Source organism: Hakea prostrata, chromosome 5 (assembly GCF_041222555.1).
Source record: "Hakea prostrata isolate BN-2017 chromosome 5, UWA_Hpros_2, whole genome shotgun sequence".
Lineage (NCBI taxonomy): Eukaryota > Viridiplantae > Streptophyta > Magnoliopsida > Proteales > Proteaceae > Hakea > Hakea prostrata.
In genome coordinates, this window is record NC_142604.1 from 16,057,980 (window position 1) to 16,080,016 (window position 22,037).

Sequence of the window (22,037 nt, forward strand, 5' to 3'; positions counted from 1 at the left end):
GATAATATCCTATCGGTTTTCGAACGGATTCGGATGATAATCGGATAGTTATTTTCTTAAGTAGATTATTCTAAATGGACATGAATATAGATTGAATACAAGTTTTCGACTACGTGTTTACATCTTTACCTCTTTATTTGTGAGGGCTAAATTTGAAATTTAAAAATTTAATAACTTTGTATCTATTTTAGTAAAAAATCTAGAAAAATAGTTACATCTCATAAGTAAAATTTATAAAAATAAGAATAACAAATCTAAATAAGTAATTTAATCGGATAATTTTATCGGACGGATAATAATCAGTAAGAAATGGGTATAACATATCCGCATCCTATTAATAATTGGACGGATGCGGATACAAATTTGGAAATGGATTTTGGTTATCCATTTTTACACCTAGTTGTTGCCAAGAGCTGGTGTTGTAGGGTTTCCTCGTCAGCATTTTTTGAGTGGTGAACAAGAATTTTCAGCATTAGTAGAAGCATCTGGATTTGACCTAAATGATTTCAATTCCTGCTGATCAGTTTCCAGTGTGCCACGGAAGCTTCAACAATTTTGAAGAATTTGGGAGCTCCAGGTCTCTAAAACGTACATAATTGTATATTAATACAGTCTCACTTCCCTCCTCTTGTGGCACAATATACCTAGAAACATTGATCCTGTTCTCTTGTCTTTTGCTTTGTTGTAGGGTATAATTCCAATTCCTTGTTGTAGGGTATAATTCCAATTCCAGAAGACACAGTAAATATGCCCTAGGTGAAGGGACTCTCCCATCAACATCTTCTACCTACACCTCACCGAACTCACCGAAATAGACCGCCATAAACCACCTCACCCCCTCCCTAAACCAACTACCCACCTCATGACAAATGAACTTTCAAAACCCTCTTCACCAGCAAGCTTTTAAAGGTTTTTATATACGTGCAAGACCAGGGCGGGCACTTCAAATTTTTGAACTAGACTTGTAGGGCTTATCCCCAAAGGGCACCCTTCCAGAAATTCTCGATGGCCTGAGCGTAACCCAGGCCAAGGAGGGGGTTTGGAAATAGTTTTCAACCAGCAATTGACGCGCCTCGGTTATTACCTCACTAGCTGCGTCATTGCCCCAAGCGCAAAGATGAGAATTCTATAGTATCCCTTCTCTATTTATACCTGCTTTACCTTACTCCATGCCTCTTGTTCTCGATGTGGGATTATATTCTTACTTTAGTTCTCCTCTCTTATATTCACGGAAAAGAAATGATTTATTAATAGGGTGGGATTTACAACCGTTGGATGTTGGCCCCTCCGGCATCCACTCGATCTTATACCCTAAATTCCTAATCTTGCTTATTCAGGAGGAGTCCGGATCACTCCGTCAAGGGAGCACAGACTGCTTCTTGATGGCTTCCCAACCGCACAAACATGTGGGGCCCACAGGTGAAGTTTTGATTTTTTTTAATTTTTTTCAAAAAGTATTTTTCACCTGTGGGTCCCACGTATTTGTGTGGTTGAGAAGCAGTCGGGGAGCAGTCTGTACTCCCCCAACCGGGTGAAGATTCGGACTCATTCAGGGGTGTAACAGTATCGTTGAATACAAACTTCCAACTATCCTTTATCATTTTTGCCATTTTATTTATGAAGGTTATGTTTATAATTTAAAGATTTAACCATTTCTTTTTTCTATTCTTTTTGGTCTTTGATTTTCTTATTTTTTATTATTTGTTTCCTTGTGTATTTATTTGATAGAAAATTTAGAAAGAATATTCATCTACATTAAGTAAAAATTTATAAAAAAAATAGCAAAGTAACTTAATCGAATGATTCAATCTACTAGAAAAGACGTACAAAAGACTACGGCAAAATCGCGCTGGGTTAAGCTTTTTAAAATTTTGATCGTAACCTGTATATCCTAGCCCGACCCTAATAAACATATGGATTAAAAAATCATATATTTGATGTGAAATATCACTACTTGACAACCCCCACTTTGATGTTAAACCTTAACCCCCATACAATCATAAGTGAATGCAAAATTCAATATTATCATTATTTTTTCTTTAACAAGGAATAACCTATAAGGTGATACGATTAGATGACCCGGGCTACGTGCAACTTAGCCTTCATAAAACGGCCACTTCTCCAATACAATTAATTTAAGAGTGTAGATTCAAAGAGTCCAAATCATCTGTTCCCATTTGCCCCTACACCTCTATTTCCACTCAGAAGAGTGTGGCTTTTATGTTGCTCGACCTGATGAGCTAGCCTGACACAGTACAGGCCCCACACTCTTGTGAGAATAGAAGCAAGAATGTATAGAATAACTAGTAGTAGAGGATCCAAATTCAAACCCAAAACTCATGAAATCCATCCCATGACTAAATCATGCGACATTTATAAATAAAAAAAAAATTAACAAAAATTGAGAAGAAAAAAAAAAAAAGAGAAAGAGACTAGACTATGCAACATACACCCCATATGAATGATTAAGCATATGTTGAGATGTGAGTCAAATCCATCAATTTACATTCTATGTGACATTATCTTAAATTCCTTACAAAAAAAAACATTATCTTAAATTATTTGACCAAGTCTAAGGAAAAAGGGGAGATCCATACTTCTCAGTGGAGATGTCATGGGTTCGAGCCTTGTAGACAGAGTCTCCCCTTGAAGATGTAATCAAGGTGCGTGCAAGCTAGCCGGATGAACCTCAACTTCCCACAAAAAAAAAATCCTTGTATTTATGAGATTTTTCAAACTTAATTTACTCTTCCTTCCATCATTTCACAGTTTTAAATGATTAAGATGCCTGTTTTTTTTTTTTTTTTTTTTTTGGGGTAGAAAATGATTAAGATGCCTGTTGAAAGTTGGAATCTGAAGGTGCTCCTTGTTTTAAATACTTTTTTTTTTACCTTTAGTAGAAGTTTTAAATACCTTTTCCGATAATAGAAAATCCTTAATTGGTGTTATATATATATATATATATAAATGTACCTCTTCGGAAAATTGACCGAACATGATACATTCTTTTGAAAAATCATACCATACACTAAGGTTTTTTAAAACTATTTTTTCGGAAATTTTTCAGGTCCCTTCCTAACTTACCTTTAATATTAATGTCATACCCTTAACTTGCATTGGATTAAAAAGATTCCGCATTTTTTGAAGCAGATGGTTTTTTGTTATCCTTTTTGTAGTTTTAAATTAAATGGTTTAAGATTGATTTATTATTATTGTCATGATTAGGCCAATCACAAGGACAGGGACTATAAGCTCAAGAGATGGAAAGAGAGGGTATAAGGCGTGGACTGTGGATGGATTCTTTTCAGGAGCTGTCTCAATGGCATTAAATGCGCAACGTTCAAGCCTCGCTCCATGCAAGAGAATTTGCATTAGTCATTCACAAAATATTTTGCTTAAAGGTCATGGGTAAGCAACTCACGGTTAACATATGTCTACGCAAAAGAAATTTAGTTGATTTGATCTCTTGGGTTTCAATCTTAGGCACCAAGATTGACAAGTGCCTAACCTAATTATGGCCGGACAGACCCCAAAGTAGTGAAGGAGGGAACTTTGAGGAAAAAGAAAGTGACATTACTCTTATAACTGAAAAGCACATTACTATTTCGTGCTAATTAAGAACTACTCCAACCACACCCAATCCCATAACTTTGTTGTGAAGTCATCCCAAAAAGAAAAATTTTCTTTCTTGTAATACCCAACAATATGCCTTCTTCCTTAGTAACATTATCTTTCCCTACAAAAGCAAATTAACCTTGTTTCCAAGAATTTTTTAGTTATCCATAAAAAAGAGGTTGGGGAGAAGGGTTCTAGCTATTTTTGGAAGACAATAATAGGAGATATCATATGCATTTGATAAAGTTTCTATTTTGATACTTAAATGACCACTGCACCCTAAATTTAAATATTTCTTTTTGTGTCTCTTGAATGCAGGGTTGTCAGTTAGATCTACATTATCTCAATAGACAAAGACATACAATTTTTGTGAACTATGTGGAGATAAGACAGAGAATCTTTTGCATATTTTCTTTTCATGTGAATGTACCAAGAGAATCTGGGCTGTAAGACTTCTTGGACTATGAATGGAATACTTTGCCCATATCTCAATTTTGCACTTGTGCAATCAAATGCTAGTTTGCTACCAACTCGATAACCAACAACCCGATGGTACGTTTTTCTCTGTTTTTGTCATCACTTGTTATTTCCTATGGGTTGAGAGAAATATTGTAATAACTTTTGAAAGTAGACCAAACCCCCATAGGGTTTTGAAAAATATCCAGACATAGGATACATGAACTCAATCTTAGGCTAGCTAATTGGGAGGAGCCTTATGGTGTCCAAAATAATATATAGTATCAAACTCGTAACTCAATCCCTACAATACTAACAGATTACTCACACATCTTATTATGTGCAGGGGTACATTAACAAATTTCTAAGCAAAGCAGGATGGAGTGTGGGAATTGTAGGTGAAAGAAACATTACATATACTAATGCAGGAATCTTGGACAATGGGAATAGTGAGGAAGCAATACTATGTTCAATACAAGATGGGCTACCCTATTCAAGCACATCCAAAATTCTGATCCATGAAGTCTGGCACAACTGTGATAAGGCAGAGCAACTCCTCTCTTCTCTGCCACAAAAGCAATGGCCCCTCAAAATTTCAATAATTGTCACTACTTCAGCTCAAAATCTTACCTAACTTTGGTGATGTCCGAATTCTAGTGATATTTCATATCATGACTTTGATAGCTAATAAAGCTGGCCATTCTGGAAATCATCCTGAACAATGATAGTGACCATGCCTTCAAGCATTTACCCAGTATAATAAATAGCACTTCCACATGACCTAACAAGCAATAATGGGACTCTTTAAATTTGAACCCACAACTTGCTGGCATGAATGATGGAATGAAGATTTCCTTCCATTAGGCTACCCAACCATGTTGGTGACAAAGTAAGATCATGCCCACCTCTTAAATCACATACACAACTGAAACATGAAACTCAACCTAAGAACACCAATCTAGTTACTGTCTACAACAGCAACCATTTCATCAAGTCTTTTATTTGAAGCACATCTCTGACTAGGATATTAAACTTGTCCCTTGCTCAGGCAGCTTTGTGGTTTAAAATCATATTCACAGATAACATATTAAATACAACCAAATGGTGCTATGCAGGAATCTGGTAAGAATAGGTTGCCAGTAGGTTGAGGAGCTTCTGCTGTAGTCTGTCTCTGGAGTATGCCTAGACCTGGAGCAAGTGCTGCCTTTGCCTTGTACAACATGCAGCTTTCTTCCCTCTTTTGTAAGTTTTTAACTCCGAATGCAGCACTTCGTCTCATATATTGAACATACCTCACCTGCAATAGTCCAACCTCCTCTCTAGAGGAAGAAAAAGGAAAGCAAAAGAGAAATGGCAATTAACAGCTAATTCTATAATATCTCAAGGATCTTGAGGAAATAACTTCTAGCATCTGGGTAGACAAGAACTTCATGACATGTGCACTGAAACATGCTCCAACACATCGTATTGTACTGGCATCTGTCATCACTGGTTAAAAAGAAAGTTACCACATTAGGATATGACATTAGCAAGTAATTTAAATCAATGATCACTGGTCCAAAAGAAAGTCACCACATTAGGATATGATATTAGCAAGGATATAATATAAATCAATCTTACAATTATATTTATTGTGTGGTTGTATTAGGAATCAAAAATAGACAAGGAGGAGATATAAGTATTTACTGAAATTCGCTTCAGTGAAGCCTGATATGAAACGTTTCTAAGATATGCTTGGATGGAAATTGTTGGGCCTACACCTGACCCATTCAATCCCTGGCTACCTGACCACAACTCAATTGTATTCTCTTTTCCATCTGTACATGGCATGACCCCTCATCATGTAGGAGAGCTCAAGTAGATGGACATGGAATAAATCGAGAATCTAGAGCATGAGAGCAACTGATAGTTTCAGATATATGTTCAGCAATAAGTTTCACATTTGTCCCGTCAATCAAGGTAAATTTCTGTAACTTTGACTTGGATGATGAGGGTATTCTGCCTGTGGTGGGACAATAAATTTTACAACCCAGCCCCTTCCTGGGTTGTGGTGTTTCCCACTCTCATGGGACATGTCATACCAAGCACAGAAGGCCACCCTTCATCAATAGCTTAGGTTGCTATACTATTGCAAAAATAGAAATAATTGTGGTAGCACAATCAAATGCGCATCTAGACCTTTGTGCTATGGCTCAAAGGTCTGCAGCAAAAGCTTGGGTTCATGTTCGTCCCCCTGTGATGTTGTATTACGACGAGAATGCAGCTATCAGCATTGCTCATAACCAGTTGAAGCATGACCAAGCTAAGCATGTTGAAGTTGAAAAGCATTTCATCAAAAGAAAGTTAGAAGAAGGGCTGGTTTGTGTTCCCTTTGTTAAGTCTGCTGGTCAGCCAGATTTGATATTTTTGCTAAGGGACTATCTGGAAAATTGTTTCATATTTCTCTAGTTACATTGGGCATCCCAAATATCTATGCTCCAACTTGAGGGGAAGCATCAAATAACATACCCCAAAATTACCAGGGGGTATTCTTTGATTTTCTATTATGTGTGAACAGTAACACATGATCCATGGCTAATTTCATGATTTTGCTCTCTCCTTTCTTGTTATAAATAAAGAGGCTTGGTTATATAATTGATCATTCAAGCATTATAGTCATGTTTTCTTTTGAGAGCTCTATTTACGACACAATGCAAATTTCTCCAATGATACTGAAGGGCATGATAGAGGCTGCCAAAGTAGATTCATTGAAGCTAGATGCTTCTACGATCCGGTGGAGAAGTTATATTAGACCGAAAATCTGACCTTGAGAAAATCATAAGTACAAATACAAGCTTGTCACAGAAAAAAGGTTATTTATGTATAGTAACAAGCAGCAATGGTAAATTAAATTCTGATTCTTGTTATGTGAAAGATTACATCTCTGACCTTGCAAAGAGACTGCGTTGGATGATAGGACAAAACCATCAACGATGAAAATAGCAGAAGGTGGAAATTCCCACACCTGTATGATGCAAAACCCAAATGTAATGGATTATTAGCAATAGGTAAAAGGCATTCAGAAAAGAAATGATAGGATACAAAAATACATACCATAAAAAGCAACAGGGATGAATTGATCAGACAAAGAATACAAAAAAGAAATAACAAGGTAACATGAATGTAAAATGCAGTTTGCTACTATGATGTTGTCAGTTAACCACATGTACCATCATTGTGAGGAGGAAAATTTTGAAGTAGCTTGAAACAAGAATGGCCAGCAAAAGATCTTTGTGCCTGTGCCTGTGCCTGTGCAAATTGAGATATTCTGTCAATCATTGTTTAAATGTATTATACAGAAAATATCCATTTATTTAAATATATGAAATCCGATGCATAATATTTTGCTCCTGAATAGTTGTTATAGACACGTCCAGAAAATCAGATGGTATAGAGAGCACAATATTCTTGGGAAAACAGAATACTTCACATAGAGAAGGAGTAGAAAGCAATTTTAACATGTCATATAGCAATAAATAATTTAGTTTTTCTTATTACCAATAAAATAAAATTTAGCAGTAGACAGCACAGGAAATACACTGAAGTCAACCTACACTAATCTGTACAAGGAGACCATACCCTAAAAAAGAAAGTAATATGAATACTACATTTTGCTGGCAGGCAAATTTTTTGGCAGTGTTCTTAGAAGCCCAAGTCTTCCATTTGACTATAAACACCAGCAGATCACTGCTGGGGAAACCCTTTTCTAGTTGGATTCTTCCCCATTTGCAGATGAAAAGCATTATGATCCAAGTGCATCTTACTTGCAGAAGATAATAGCACATAGCTATGGAATCAAAATACAATACATGGACCACTTGTAAGCAGTAACTCAAAACCCACAGCCAAGAATTCTCTCTGTGAGGAGCTACAGCATTATGATTGCTTACCGTAATAGTACTTGTAAACCTAGTGCAGACCTGAGAAGGGCCTGCTGTAGTGGGCTTTGACAAAGGGAAAATTAGAAGAAGAGGAGGACTAGGGGGAGGGAAATATCACATAAGAGAAAGAAAAGTTTTTTTTTTTTTTTTTTTTTTTTGGGGGGGGGGGGGGGGAGATGGGGATGCATATGCGCTTAGCCATAGAGGCTCTCAAAACCATAAACTCAACCCGTATTCCAACCTGAAATTTCATCCTAATACAAGCTATCTAGAAGAAGGCATTGAAATAGCCTCTCAGCAAAAATTGCTGGGGTAAGGCTGCGTAGGAAAATCACCCTAGGACTTACGCTTGGGCGGAAGCTTCCGGCATTGGGTTCACCCTTTTACAAGCTACCTAAAATAAGAAAATCCAGCTAACATACGAAACTAGTAAACTAAGAAATAAAATTGACAAGGAAATAATCTCCCAAGCATCCTTCTAACCAACTTTTAACTTTTAATTCTTGCAAACATACCCCAATTTCTGAACTTAAAAGAATAATATATTATTACCATAATAAAGTCAATTAGTACTATTCTAATAGACCTATGACTCAAACTGGACCTGATTCATCTTGGTTTGGAAACTCAGTTGGGTTTGGGTCAGTCCAAGCAGCATTTCTGCATGAAAACCAGCACAAAGATGGAGAAAATGAAGTTAAGAGAGAAGGACTAGAATGTGACGGAAAGACTGCTTCCTATTGCGACAGTCAACTAATACATGCTATTCCAGTAACTTACTCTTTGCAGGAATCTACTAAGAGTGGAACTACAATAACAAAGATACAGTGACCTACTAAGCCTACATAGAAAAACGATAAAGAAAATAAAGATAAGGACAACTAACTAGCAAACCAAGTTATTGGACAGAATGATTCCATAGTATACCAGTTCCATGGACCAGCACCCATGATGCCCATGCTTTAACACTTACAACGGATACTTGAAGAAAAAAAGAAGGCTTGAGAAAAAATAATGTTATGTCAATTTATACTTCAAAATCATATTTAGATTTGTGAAAATACAACAATCATTCTCCTCCCATACAACTAAGCATATGCGAATCAAGAAGACCAATATGTATTATGTTTTTGTAAAAGATAACTTTGGAAATGTGCTTATTGGCCTTAAAATAGACTGTCCATCAACAACCAGGTAAAAATCAGCCTAGAACCCATGGAGCCATCAACCATAACCTGATAAAGTCTGGTACCATGTTTCTCCAAAATTTCGGTCGAAACACTGAAACGAGATGAGTTTTTGAACCTGGCTAGCCATTTCAACTATTTAGTGATTGATTCAAATAATCGGAACTTCAATAGAAATATAGCCTGTCAAGAAAGGCTTCAGCTCATGCCTATGAGTGACTGCGTTATGAGGAGGAGATAAATAGGAATCAGGGTTGGATCAGATAAACATCTTTGATTTGATTTAATGGTTAAAAGCCCTCAAATGGGAATTTCATAATTCTAATAACATTTTAGAGTTTCCAAAAACAGGTTTTATTTTCATGCAGCAGAAACATGAAAAAGTGTTTCTGCAGTTTTCTAAAGCAAAAACACTAGAACTGTTGTCAAAAAAAGCCTAAATTGTAAAATGCAGGGGAAAAAAATAAAATGGTATAAAGAATGAATAGATCAAGTATATTTTTACGGGATGTTACAGAAATTGCAAACTGTTAATGTGATTTAAACCGCAAAGTTAAGTTACTTATGTAGGAGATCTGTTGCCTAGATTCTTCAGAACTAATACACATCCTCCTTGAAATCCTTTAAGCCTAACAGTATGAGAGAGTGTCTTTACCTGATCTCCTTAGATGCTGATCTCAGTAACAACCTTGTGGCAACAATGAGGACATAGAAAAATATAAGATTTCCTAAAATAACATTCATCAACATCTGCAATGACCAATACAAAAGTCAATCTAAAATGAAAGTAAGCTTAACTGCATTACCCTAAAAATTACAACCATGCTTACTTAAAGAGACTCAGCATACCTTCCCAAATACCCAAGCAGATGAAAAGGAACTTGAGGACAAACAGCGAGCTCCTTGACTTCTACCTAAAACCAATGTTCCACCTTTGATCACTAAGGTTCTTACAATGGCACAACAGGGACGAAAATCAATAAATAATCCAACAGTCGAGGCAAAAAAGTTACACTGATGAATGGATACATGCATCCAACATAAGAAAAACAAAACCAGTCTTCCACAATGTTCCCTGCAAGATAACAAATAATATTGATGTTAAAAAATCATACATGATAACAAATTTCAATCAGAAAGGTAGTTTGGCAGGAAACTCAGTTCTATTTCAATTTCAATACAATCATTATAAGGTAACTACTGAATTATTGGAAATTTTACTTTGCTTAAGACTTTCACAATCCATTACAAAGAGTAACAATGGAAGCAGCTAATAATTTCCATGATATATTCACAAGATGGAGAAATCATTAAGGTCATGCAAAACCTTCTACAACTGAGATTCATACTAAAAGGAAATGGGGGAGATAACAGAGTAAGCTTGATACCTCCGTATACATTTCTCGGTTCAGCATATTGTACAGAAAATGCCGATAAGCTTTCCTCTTGAGCAAAATCAAATCGATCAAAGGAATCTTTGGAGCCAGCCAAAATGAAAGCATTATTATCAAATTCAGTAGTTTTAAGAGCGAGTAAAGCATTGAAGAAACAGAATATATTCAGAATAAATAGTTTCAGGGTTTATACCATGATCTCGCATTCGATGTACTCGTCGGCGACTTCCTTGCAGTTTTCCTGCCCATATGGTTAGTATTGCAAGAAACCACTTCAGAAATGAAGATGAAAATGGAAACTGAACTAAATGGATAACCAGTCCTGCAATCAAAACCACACTCACGCATTTCATTAGTCGGATATTCCCAGGAGAGTATTGCACGAACAGTCTCTTTATTCCAAATCCGCAGTGTACGCATCTCGGTTCCATCTCCATCTCTGTCTCTCTGAACGCAGTCGTTTGAGTTTCTGTATAGCAAGGAACCTATAGCGTAGAACCACGCAACCGGATAGCATTCCTATTTCCTTCATTTTTATAAATAAAAAGCGTACCAAACATTATAATTTCAATTTACGACCATAAAGTTTGACATAAATTACTCTCTAACTTCCTGCTCCTAGTAGTGGCTTGGGCCTTCATGGTTACCTAATAAAATGCAGGTTTGGAAGTCAGACAGCAATTGGCAACTCACTATTGTCAATGTACTCAAAAATGGGCAGAACTCAAGATGCTGTCTTGGTGCTTGAAGAAATGCCCCTCAAAGATTCAGTGTCAATACAATACGATGATCAATGGTTTTGGATCAAATGGTTTTATAAGGAGGTGATGATGGCCTTTTACCAGATAATTGAGTCAGAGGTTCCTCACCAAATAGGCAAATACAGAATCTGTTGAAGGGTATTCAAAGAATGGGCATGATTATGATGCAGTGTTGTTGTTTGAACAGATGCTATTAGATGCACATGTAAGCCTGATTCTATCACTATTGCTAATGTTGTTCCAGCATTTGCAAGCTTAGCAGATCTGAGAAGCATTTGTCCTGTCCATGGAATTGTTATCAAGAGACGTCAAGAGTAGGAAAGTGATACTGTTTTGGGCACTGAAATGGTTGATGCATATGGCAAGTGTAAAGAAATTAAACTGCTACCTCTTTGTTTGCTTTCATGCAGAAAATCAAAGTTAATTGCTACCTGGAATGCAATGATTTCAGGTACAATTTCAACCAGCATGCTAACTTGGGCATGTAACTATTTATTTAAATGCTTCAGAGTGAGGTCTTGCCAGATTCAGTCACCATGATAATGCTATTTCAATCATGTGGTGAATTTGGATCTCTAAAACAGGGAAGTATGATTCATTGCCATTGCCTTTCTAGGGGTTTTGACTCACATATTACTGTTGGAAATGCAAATATAGATGTGTACATGGGATTTGAGGGTGTGAATGCCTCAGTGGCATTTTTCAACAATATGCCTTCACAGAACGCATCACATGGAACACAATGCTTTGCGGATATGTCAAGAATGGTCTACCAACCCTAGTACTGAAACGTTTCACCGACCAGTTGGAAAACCATCCTAAAGTGGACCCTGTCACAATGATCTTTATTATTCAGGCCTCTACTACCATTTCAGCTGGTCAAGGTGCTGAAATGATGCATGGTTTTACTTTCAAAATTGGCTTGGGCTTAGAAGCTATTGTTGGCAATTGGTTGATGCTTATGCAAAGAATGGTCTTACATAGTGTTATCAACCAAAAGCTTTGAACCGGAAGATCGTCGTTTGAACCAGAGTCTCAGGACCACAATAGAACCGGATGGATCAGTGAAGGCTCTTTGGGGAAACGCACTTCTCGGGAAAGTTATGACTCTAAGAAGCTTAGCGAAAGGTAATAAAGTATTTCTACTCTCAGAGGACTTCTCGACAAAGGCAGAAGATCCCCCAATGTCTCTTCCAGCATTTAATGTGTACGGAAGATCTTTGATATCCCGCTGCGGATATGGAAGCTTCTGATCAATTCAAAGCCTCCCTAAGCCCAGAGCTGATTACTTTTCTGTCTCAACAACCGTGGGCCTCTGTCATGTCAAGATGACACTAACCGCTTATTTATTGACAAGACCACACAACGGCGAGACAGCCAGGTCATCAAGCTTGTCTCTCAAGCTCTTTTGACAAAGTCATCTCCACCTTCCACTGGAAGAGATTCCCATCTAAGGGCTGTGACCTGCCTTCTACCACAACAAGTGCAAATCAACTATATATTCCAAAAGAACGCATGAACAAGTAAGAGAATTCTAATCTTCCTACAGTATGGAACGAATCTCTTCTCTTCACTCCTCTGGGAGATCCATTCCAGGGGAGAGACCTCAGCTTCCATTATCTGGACTGACTTGATCTTCGGAGGTGGCTACCCATCCTCAGAGGCGGTCCACTCTCATGTTTGGTTTTGTCTCAGGGGCACAAACTGGATCAAGAGCGAGCTGGGTCAGAAACAAGCTGAACGAGCTAAGAATATATGTTTTACACTAACACATAGTCAGTGCAAGGTCCTTGTTTGAGCAGATGGGTGGCACAATGGATCAAAGTTCCTAGAACACGATGATTGCAAGGTGTGGAGTGAATGGACTAGGAGAAGAAGCATGCTCTCTCCTCTTTCAAATGGAAGAAGATGGCTTTAAACCAAATCCCATCACTTTCTATCTTTACTTTCTTCTTGCAGTCACTGAGGACTTGTCAAGGAGGGGTGCAGGTTTTTTCATTTGATGATCATTGTATATGGAATCCAGTGTAAGAATATTTCTATCCAAGATCGCATAGATCGACTAAAAACACCTTAGTATGATAATGACAGAAGATGATGATGAGCATACCTTTCTATGGTTCCATTGGAGACGAAGCGCAGCGGAATATCTTCTTTATGTCTCCCACTAGGAACAAACTTGAGGTGGAAGTTGATTCTATGATTAACTTGATGTTGGATCTTCTCCTCTAGACTCCTCCCTATTCACTGGCTTGATGGTATATCCTTTCTGACTAAGCAGATGTGATTGTGATTATGATTAGGGTTTAGAGGAGGGACCTAGCATCATTTATATAGGCAAATCCGTTAGATCGTCCATCAAGATCTAACGGTTCCTATTAGCCCACACTAGCCAGTCCATATAAGAGTTCTAGTAACTGTATATTACCCATATCAGACCAATAAGAAACCAAATCAAAGTGTAACACAATCAATGAAGCCCACCTTATATGGAATATTCAATTAATATTCTAACATTCTCCCACTTGGGCTATATTGATTGTGACACAGTCGAGTAAAACAAAACATCTCCTTTATTTTAAGAAAACATTTGAAAAAGATACATTGAAAACATTTTGATCTTTATGTGCACAACTTTATATTGGTCTGAGGATAATCCTAGAGCTCAATCCCTTCACATAGAGCCTTAAGTACCGAATCATGGCAGTGACTGCATCTTTTATGCAACACAGGACCATCCATGGTCACAAATACTCTTAACTTTACTGAAAATGGATGCAATATGGTAGTGTGGCAACTAATGACACTTTATAGAAATCCTCATGTGTCATTCTGTTGTCAATCCAAATCTCTCACTTTATGGTTCCCATGAACCTGACTCAATGCCACGAGAGAATATACTTTATGGTTCCCACGAACCTGTAACTCAATGCCACAAAAGAATATACTTTACGGTTCCTACAAACCTGTGACTCAATGCCACGAAAGCATGTACATTATGGTTCGAACCTGTGACTCAATGCCACAAAAATGAGATTATATGTACATTATGGTTCCCACGAACCTGTGTCATCTTTATAACTCGAGTTTTAACTTTATGTGTTACATGACACACCTTAAGGCTAATACATGAATGCCTTAGCTTTTGCTTAAAGTTAACACATACTTTAAGACTTTCATAACATGCAACATGATAATAATGTGAAGATTAATATGTCACCAAAGAACTTTATTGAATTCAAATAAATTATCAGTGCATACAAGAGACAAGTACAGATAGAATACCTTATTACACAATAGAGCAAAGTTCTCAAACTCCCACTAAACAACCGCATCTAAGGTTCCTCCTAAACCCATAGTTACCGCATGTCTATCAAAGACGTCTGGGCAGGGACCCTTAGTTAGGGGATCTATAACCATATTATCTGTACAAATATGCTCTACTGTGGTGTCACATTCTTTAACCTTTTCTTTAATAGTCAAATACTTAATTTCCATGTGTTTAGACCCTGTGATACCCTTATTGTTGTTAACAAACAACACAACAGAATTGTTATCACAGTACAACTGGATAGATCTATCCACAATAAAAAAAATGTCAACTGTCTAATGAGGTTCCTTAACCAAACAGCTTTTTCTTTAGTGGTCAAATACTCGACCATCATGTATTTAGACCCTATGATCACACATTTCTTGTTGTTAATAAACAACACAACTGAATTGTGATCATAGTACAACTGGATGGATCTATGCAGAATGTTAAAATAGAACTGTCAATTATCTGATGAGATTCTTTAGTCAAACAATTTGAGTAACTGCCCCATAACATGTAGCAAACTCAACCTTTATGATGAAATAAGTAATTTTACCTTATTTTACACTTTTCACAATATTATCCCTCATGCCATCAAGGAAAACAACTTCAAGTAGACTTCTTATTATTCGGACAATTAGCAAGGTCAAATATATATATACCTTAATGCTATAGGTCTGGAACAAGCTCGTAGATTATCTTATCATCAATTGTCCTCTTCAAGTATCTCAAGATAAGATACTTTCTTCAATTGTTCTCTCTCAGTATCCTTTATAGGACAACTGTAATAAGCTCAGTGTATCTCCCTTGAGAATCAAAACCATTCTCAAGTATGCAATCTAGCATACTGAACTTCTTTAAATATAAATTATATATGCCCTCTGAGAAAGATCCAATAAATAGCATAAACAATCCCTATGGATCTCAATGCCCAAGACAAAGATGCCTTACCAAGGTCTTTTATATCATAATTCTCAAATAACAATTGCTCGGTCTTTATGCAGTAGGCCAACGTCACTACTAGTGAGCAAAATATTATCAACATAAATAATGAGAAAGATAAAATTTCTCCCACTGACCTTGCCATATATATATATATATATATATATATATATATATATATTGATCTACAAGTTTCTCAACAAAATCGAATGAAGTCACAATATTATTAATCTTTAAACACCATAGTTGGAAGTTTACTTAAAACCACAAATTAGACTTCTTGAGTCTACACCAAGATGATTAAAATCATCAACCGCAAAATCCTCAGGCTAAATGACATGGACTTCTTTATTAAGGTTTTCAATTAGAAAGGCAATCTTAATCTATTTGGTATAACTCTAAAAGAGTCCTTAGAAGAGATAGGTGAGAAAATTTACTAGTCTACTCCTTTTATGAGTAAACTTTAGGACGGTTTTAAACCTTACAATCTTTCTTCGTGAATATTTATTAGTCTTATACACCCACTTAAAATAAATGGGTTTAAAGCCTTTGGGCAACTTAACAAGCTTCCCAAACATCATATTGTCTCATCAACTATATCATATATCTCGTTGCACCCAATCATAAATCTAATAAAGACAACTTTAGTAAGGGTCAACCATAATGCCAATGTTATATTCATGTTCATTATATCAAGTAGTCTGGGAACAAGCTACATTTCTGGCTATATCAAACTCCAGAAAACTATTTAAGAATTACAATCGTTGTCTTAACAATGATGGTAAAACAAGATCTGAGTAAGAAACAAATTAACAATGAAAAACTTTATGTTCCAACTCTACAATACTTGATTATTCAACCTTAGATTTGAGAACAACTCAAACGCTAAAATGGTTTAAGTTAGATTTATGAATAATTTGCAATGGAAAAGGGAGTAAAAAAAGAACATATTTGGAAAGGAACATGATCAAGGATATAAGAGGGTATCGGGCTTCACCTTATAAAAAATAATTCGGACAAAATATTTTCATACATACGTCACTATGTTCACAAAATTGTGATTAAGCCTGGTACACAATTTTGCTGGGACTATCAAACATAGTGAGAGACAACTATATCCGAATCTTCGAGTATTTGGCGAATGGGCCCTTAAGGTCAAGATCCTCATATCAACCATAATACTCTCCTCCCGGTCGATCTAACAATTTCTTAACTTCAGTCTAAAAATTCTTGAAGATCTTAGAGATTTAGATTATTCTTTAATTGAATACAAAAACCATATTAAGAGTGGTCATCAACAAATATGATGAAATAATAATTTATACGCAAGGTGGAGGAATAAGGACCACTATCTAGACACCATGACTGAATGGGACAAGAGAAAATCAAATCTTCAAACAAAAACCAAAGAATCATAACTTTCATTTTCGCACTTAGTTAACCGGACCTTATACTCAATGCAACTTCTACTTACAACAATCATCTTTATTTATAAGGAAGTTTTCACAGGTCCCAAATTATAGTGACCGGACTTTAGTCTTTACCCCGAACATTTTTATGAGTATTGATGCTCATAAGAACAAAGTTTCTTCTCGGAAAAAGGTATTGATCTTTATAATTCCAAACTCAGAGAGGATGCAAAGGGCATTGATGGATAATAGCAAGGGTAATAAAAGAAACATTAGGAATCATGAGTTTTATCTTAAAAAATAATCATCCCGATGAAATAATTCCTAACTCCTCCAAAACCATCATACCTTATGATAAAAAACTCTACAGAAATATACTTATTTCAACACTAGATGAGACTTAGTATCTTTACGCTCGCATTCAATAATTTCAAAACAGGCATTCGGTGGGTAAACAATTCATCAAGTGTTCCTTGATGGACTTCTTAATGGGCGGTAAAAGAACATAACTACTTTTCACCTCTACAAAAAATCAACTTTTGTCTTCTATACTCTTATGAGTCATATCCACGTACTCAAGAACAAAGAATGTGTGGTTAACAACACATCATCTACAATTTCTTGAAGTTTGACTTTTTAAGAATCTCAATAACAATCATATTGTTATAGACAGAAAATGTGACTAAGAGAAGAGCACACATATATCATCATGAAAACACCTTGGAAGAATTCATGACATACAGTTGTGATATCCCTACTTTATTAGTACTTTAATATGTAACTTATTAGTACATCACTAGAAAGAGCACACATATATCATCATGAAAACACCTTTGGGCAGAATTCATGATATACAGTTGTGATACTCAATCACTTTATTATCACTTTAATATGTAACTTATAAGTACATCACTAGAAAGAGCACACATATATTATCATAAAAACAGGAGAATCATGACATATAGTTGTGATACTCCATCACTTTATTAGCACTTTAATATGTAACTTATAAGTACATCGCTTTATTATCACAATGTGGGTAACATATAACTTATAAGTGCATCACTTTAAAGAGTACACATATATCATCATGAAAACACCTTTTGACAGAATTCATGACATATAGTGTGATACTCCTTATACGTCGGCGTCCATGAGAGTATTCCAACCTTGAAAATTTTACCACCTTTGGGTGTATAAACTTCTTAGATTAATCAACTCCCAACCAAATGCTGACATGTCTCCCTCTTAATGCTATCACATAATTACCACCTTTGGGCGTATAAAAATGCATTAACATCAAGAGACATCACATTACTATATATGGGTGACATTCCATAAACCCAACCATGAATGCCACTTGGAGTCACTCACAATCAAGCTCATGAAATTCTCATATTGGGATATACTTTATGTTACCCACAAATAATGCTAATACATTGTTTGGAAGAAATCCAGATTACCAAAAGGCAATCGAAGCATGTATAAAATACATCACACATTTATATAAAATTCCAAATTACCAAAAGGCAATCGAAGCATGTATAAAATACATCATACATTTAAAATTCCGGATTACCAAAAGGCAATCGAAAATACATTTGCATAAAAATCCGGATTACGAGAAGTAATCAAACCCTTTATAAGGCATGCATGATATATATTTTACAATTGTATAATATCATATAAAACATGCTTACAATACAAAGCCATTTGATAAAAAAATCCATATTAAAAAATTCACCCAACGGTGAAATTACATATACAACATAAATATGTCATATCATGTTTCATACATATAAAAATGGAATTTGGTCATGAAAATAATTCCATTGTGTCCGGAAGGGTCCAAAACATAAATCCCCAAAAGAATGCTTTAAAGTTCCTTACGGTTTAGCCAAAAATAAAAAAATACTAAATAAATAGCATTCCAATTATCGGCTCAACCAAAACATGATATATAATATTTCACATATATAGGGGTAGAATTGGGTCTTAAAAATGGTTCCATTGCGTTCAAAATGATCCAAAATATAAAACTCCAGAAGAACGCTTTAAAGTTTCTTACGGTTTGGTCAGAAATAAACAAATACTAAACATATAGTATTCTGATTTTTTATTTATTTATTTATTAAACTGGTTCAACCAGCAAATAAAAACGGTCTAATAAATCAGAATCTTATTAGGCCGAACCGGACCGAACCGAAATAAGCAATTGAATCAAATCTAAATTGAACCGAATCGAAATCAGCAATTGAATCGAATCAAAATTGAACCAAGAATTTAAATTAGAAATCGATTCGAAATTGAACCGAAAAATCGAAATCAGAAATCGAATTGAACCAAAATTGAACCGGAATCGAAATCAGAAATCGAATCGAAATCATAAATTAAACAGAAATCAGCGAGTTGACTCGCTGAGTCAAAAAACGAGTTTGGTCCAAAATGGTTCAAACAATAAATCCGGTTCGCCCAAGTTAATCCATTCGCTTGGACCGATGACTGGTCAACCGGGTCAACCCGTTTGACCTGACGGGTTCAAAATCGGGTCGCATTGGCGGGTCATGGGTCGGGTTGACCCGACCCGTTGACTCGGTCAAACTGCCACGTCAGCACCGCACAAATTTAAAAAAGATCAAAAAGATGCTGCCGGATTCCGGCAGCGATTGCCGGAGCGTCCGAAGTCCGATGGAGACCCATAATATATCAATTTCTTCGTTTTTCCGAGATCTACGCAGTGGTAGTTTTAGATTTTCAAAATTCTTTCTAGAAAAAAGTTATTGACAAAAAACCCCACGGTTTTGTTGAAAAAAATCGGAGAACGAATTCACAAGTTTCATAGGTTCCATTCTAGAACCCTAAGTTCATCAGTCAACAATCCTATGGGTTTTTAATCGATTCTATACAGGCTCGATACCACATGTAAGAATATTTCTATCCAAGATCGCATAGATCGACTAAAAACACCTAGTATGATAATGACAGAAGATGATGATGAGCATACCTCTATGGTTCCATGGAGACGAAGCGCAGCGGAATATCTTCATGCTCCACTAGGAACAAACTTGAGGTGGAAGTTGATTCATGATCAACTTGATGTGGATCTTCTCCTCAGACTCCTCCCTATTCACGGCTTGATGGTATATCCTTTCGACTAAGCAGATGTGATTGTGATTATGATTAGGGTTTAGAGGAGGGACCTAGCATCCTTTATATAGGCAAACCTAGATCGCATCAAGATCTAACGGTTCCTATACAACTAGACCATATAAGAGTAGAACGATATTACCCAATCGGACCAATAAGAAACCAAATCAAAGTGAACACAATCAATGAAGCCACCTTATGTGGAATATTCAATGAATATTGAAACATCCAGCCCTTTTAAAAGCATGGGCGGGGCATAATTTTTTTTTTGGGGGGGGGGGGGGGGTGTGGGGGAGCAAAACCAGTTAAAAAGTTTGGGTTGTTGTTTTATTTAATGAGGGGGGGTGGTGGTGGGGGGGGGGGCGTGGGGGGGGCGGGGGGGAAAAAAAAAATTGGACTTGGATCACTCACAGCAAAACAGCTTCCCAAATTAGCTCCACAAAACTGTGGGTATTACACATTGGACATTCGTATTGTTCGACGGCTTGAATCCAGAAGCAAATGTTGAAAACGAAATCCAGAATAGACTAATAATTAATTTGTAAACAGCGGAATCAGCAAAAATTATAGAGGACAGGCAGAAGAATACCTCCACAGAAAACTTTCTGCTGGTGAGTTTTAATCTCAGGCGAGCTATTATGTTCCCTTCGCATCAACTCTGTATTAAGAACACAAAATTAAGAACCCACGCAAGTCTGCAAGTCTGCAACTCTGCAACTCTGCAACTATGCATAATCCCTTCATCCCAAAAAGACAAAATTTTCTTTCTTGTAATACCCAACAAAAGTTACAAAATGCCTTCTTAGTAAAATTACATTTCTTCCCAAGAACTTCTTAGTTCTGTACAAAAAAGGTTGGGATAAGGGCCTCTAACCATTTTTGGATCGAGTCCAGCAGCTATTTGTGGTACATTGCTTCAGTGATAGAAATCTTGACCGAAATGGAGACGTCTGATAGAAATCTTGACCGAAATTTCAGATACTACCTTGCAAAATTCAGCTTGACACATGACTGAAGCAATTTCGCTATTTGTGCGCCCATCCATGCAACCACGGGATGGATGGCATAAGGGCACACAGAGCTGGACCGTCAAATAAATCCATAACATGCTTTAAAATATCCAACAGTCCAGCCCTTTGTATATCAAGACATCATCATCTGCTGATTGGGTGGATTGGATGCAAAAACAAATCTTAATGTTGAAAATCTCGAGAGGTGGCTTAGTTGACAAAATACTAATGCTTCAACATAGGAGGTCAGAGATTGAAGTCCCCTGGGCTAGAAGTGAAACCTCATTTATGGTGATTAAAAGTTACCCTAAGGATGTAATCGAAGGGCGCATAAAGTCGTAAACTTTTTTAGATGAACTTACATGAAAAAGGGGGAGGGGGGAAATCCTTATGAAATTTTTCTAGGCTATCTTTAGTCTATCTGGGCATTAAGAGAGTTTTTACATTTTATAGAAACATTAATCGTTACAAAATAGACCCTTGTAATTATTTGGAGTAAAATTTTGATAACCCACTGCAAACTAGGGGTGTAAACGGACCGGATTCGGATCGGATAGTGGTGATACCAAATCCGCATCCTATTATATTCATACAGATTCGAATAATATTCTATCGGTTTTCGGATAGATTCAGTCAGTTTCGGATGATAATCGGATATTTATTTTCTTTAATAGATTTTTCTAAGTGAGCATGAATACAAATTGAATACAAGTTTTCGACTAGCTATTTACATTTTTACCATTTTATTTGTGAGAACTATGTTTGAAATTTAAAATTTTAGCAATTTTGGTAGCTATTTTAGTAGAAAATCTAGAAAAATAATCACATATCACTGGTAAAAAATTTATAAAAATAAGAAAAATAAATCTAAATAAGTAACTTA

The 22,037-nt window shown here is 36.3% G+C and overlaps 1 protein-coding gene and 1 non-coding gene across 3 annotated transcripts; both read right to left on the reverse strand.

Annotated features, from left to right (window-relative positions):
- Nucleotides 1–979: 979 nt before the first annotated feature.
- Nucleotides 980–1,119, reverse strand: LOC149015421 (U4 spliceosomal RNA). The gene has a single exon (XR_016173858.1). It is a non-coding gene; the product is annotated as a U4 spliceosomal RNA (small nuclear RNA).
- A 3,961-nt stretch (nt 1,120–5,080) lies between these two features.
- LOC149015422 (protein ARV 2-like) lies at nt 5,081–21,237 on the reverse strand. 2 transcript variants are annotated; one of them, XM_089156168.1, is made up of 11 exons: nt 21,019–21,237; nt 20,734–20,802; nt 10,917–11,041; nt 10,766–10,813; nt 10,567–10,653; nt 10,208–10,253; nt 10,028–10,110; nt 9,834–9,928; nt 7,281–7,347; nt 7,000–7,075; nt 5,081–5,559 (listed from the first exon to the last, which is right to left on the reverse strand). In XM_089156168.1, the coding sequence occupies exons 2-11, from the start codon at nt 20,795–20,797 to the stop codon at nt 5,429–5,431; spliced, it is 822 nt and encodes a 273-aa protein (XP_089012294.1). In that variant the 5' UTR covers nt 20,798–20,802; nt 21,019–21,237; the 3' UTR covers nt 5,081–5,428. The 2 variants fall into 2 exon arrangements, with proteins under 2 accessions (XP_089012294.1, XP_089012295.1); XM_089156169.1 differs by having other exon boundaries at nt 7,281–7,353; nt 10,028–10,088; nt 10,192–10,253.
- Between the last annotated feature and the right edge of the window lie 800 nt (nt 21,238–22,037).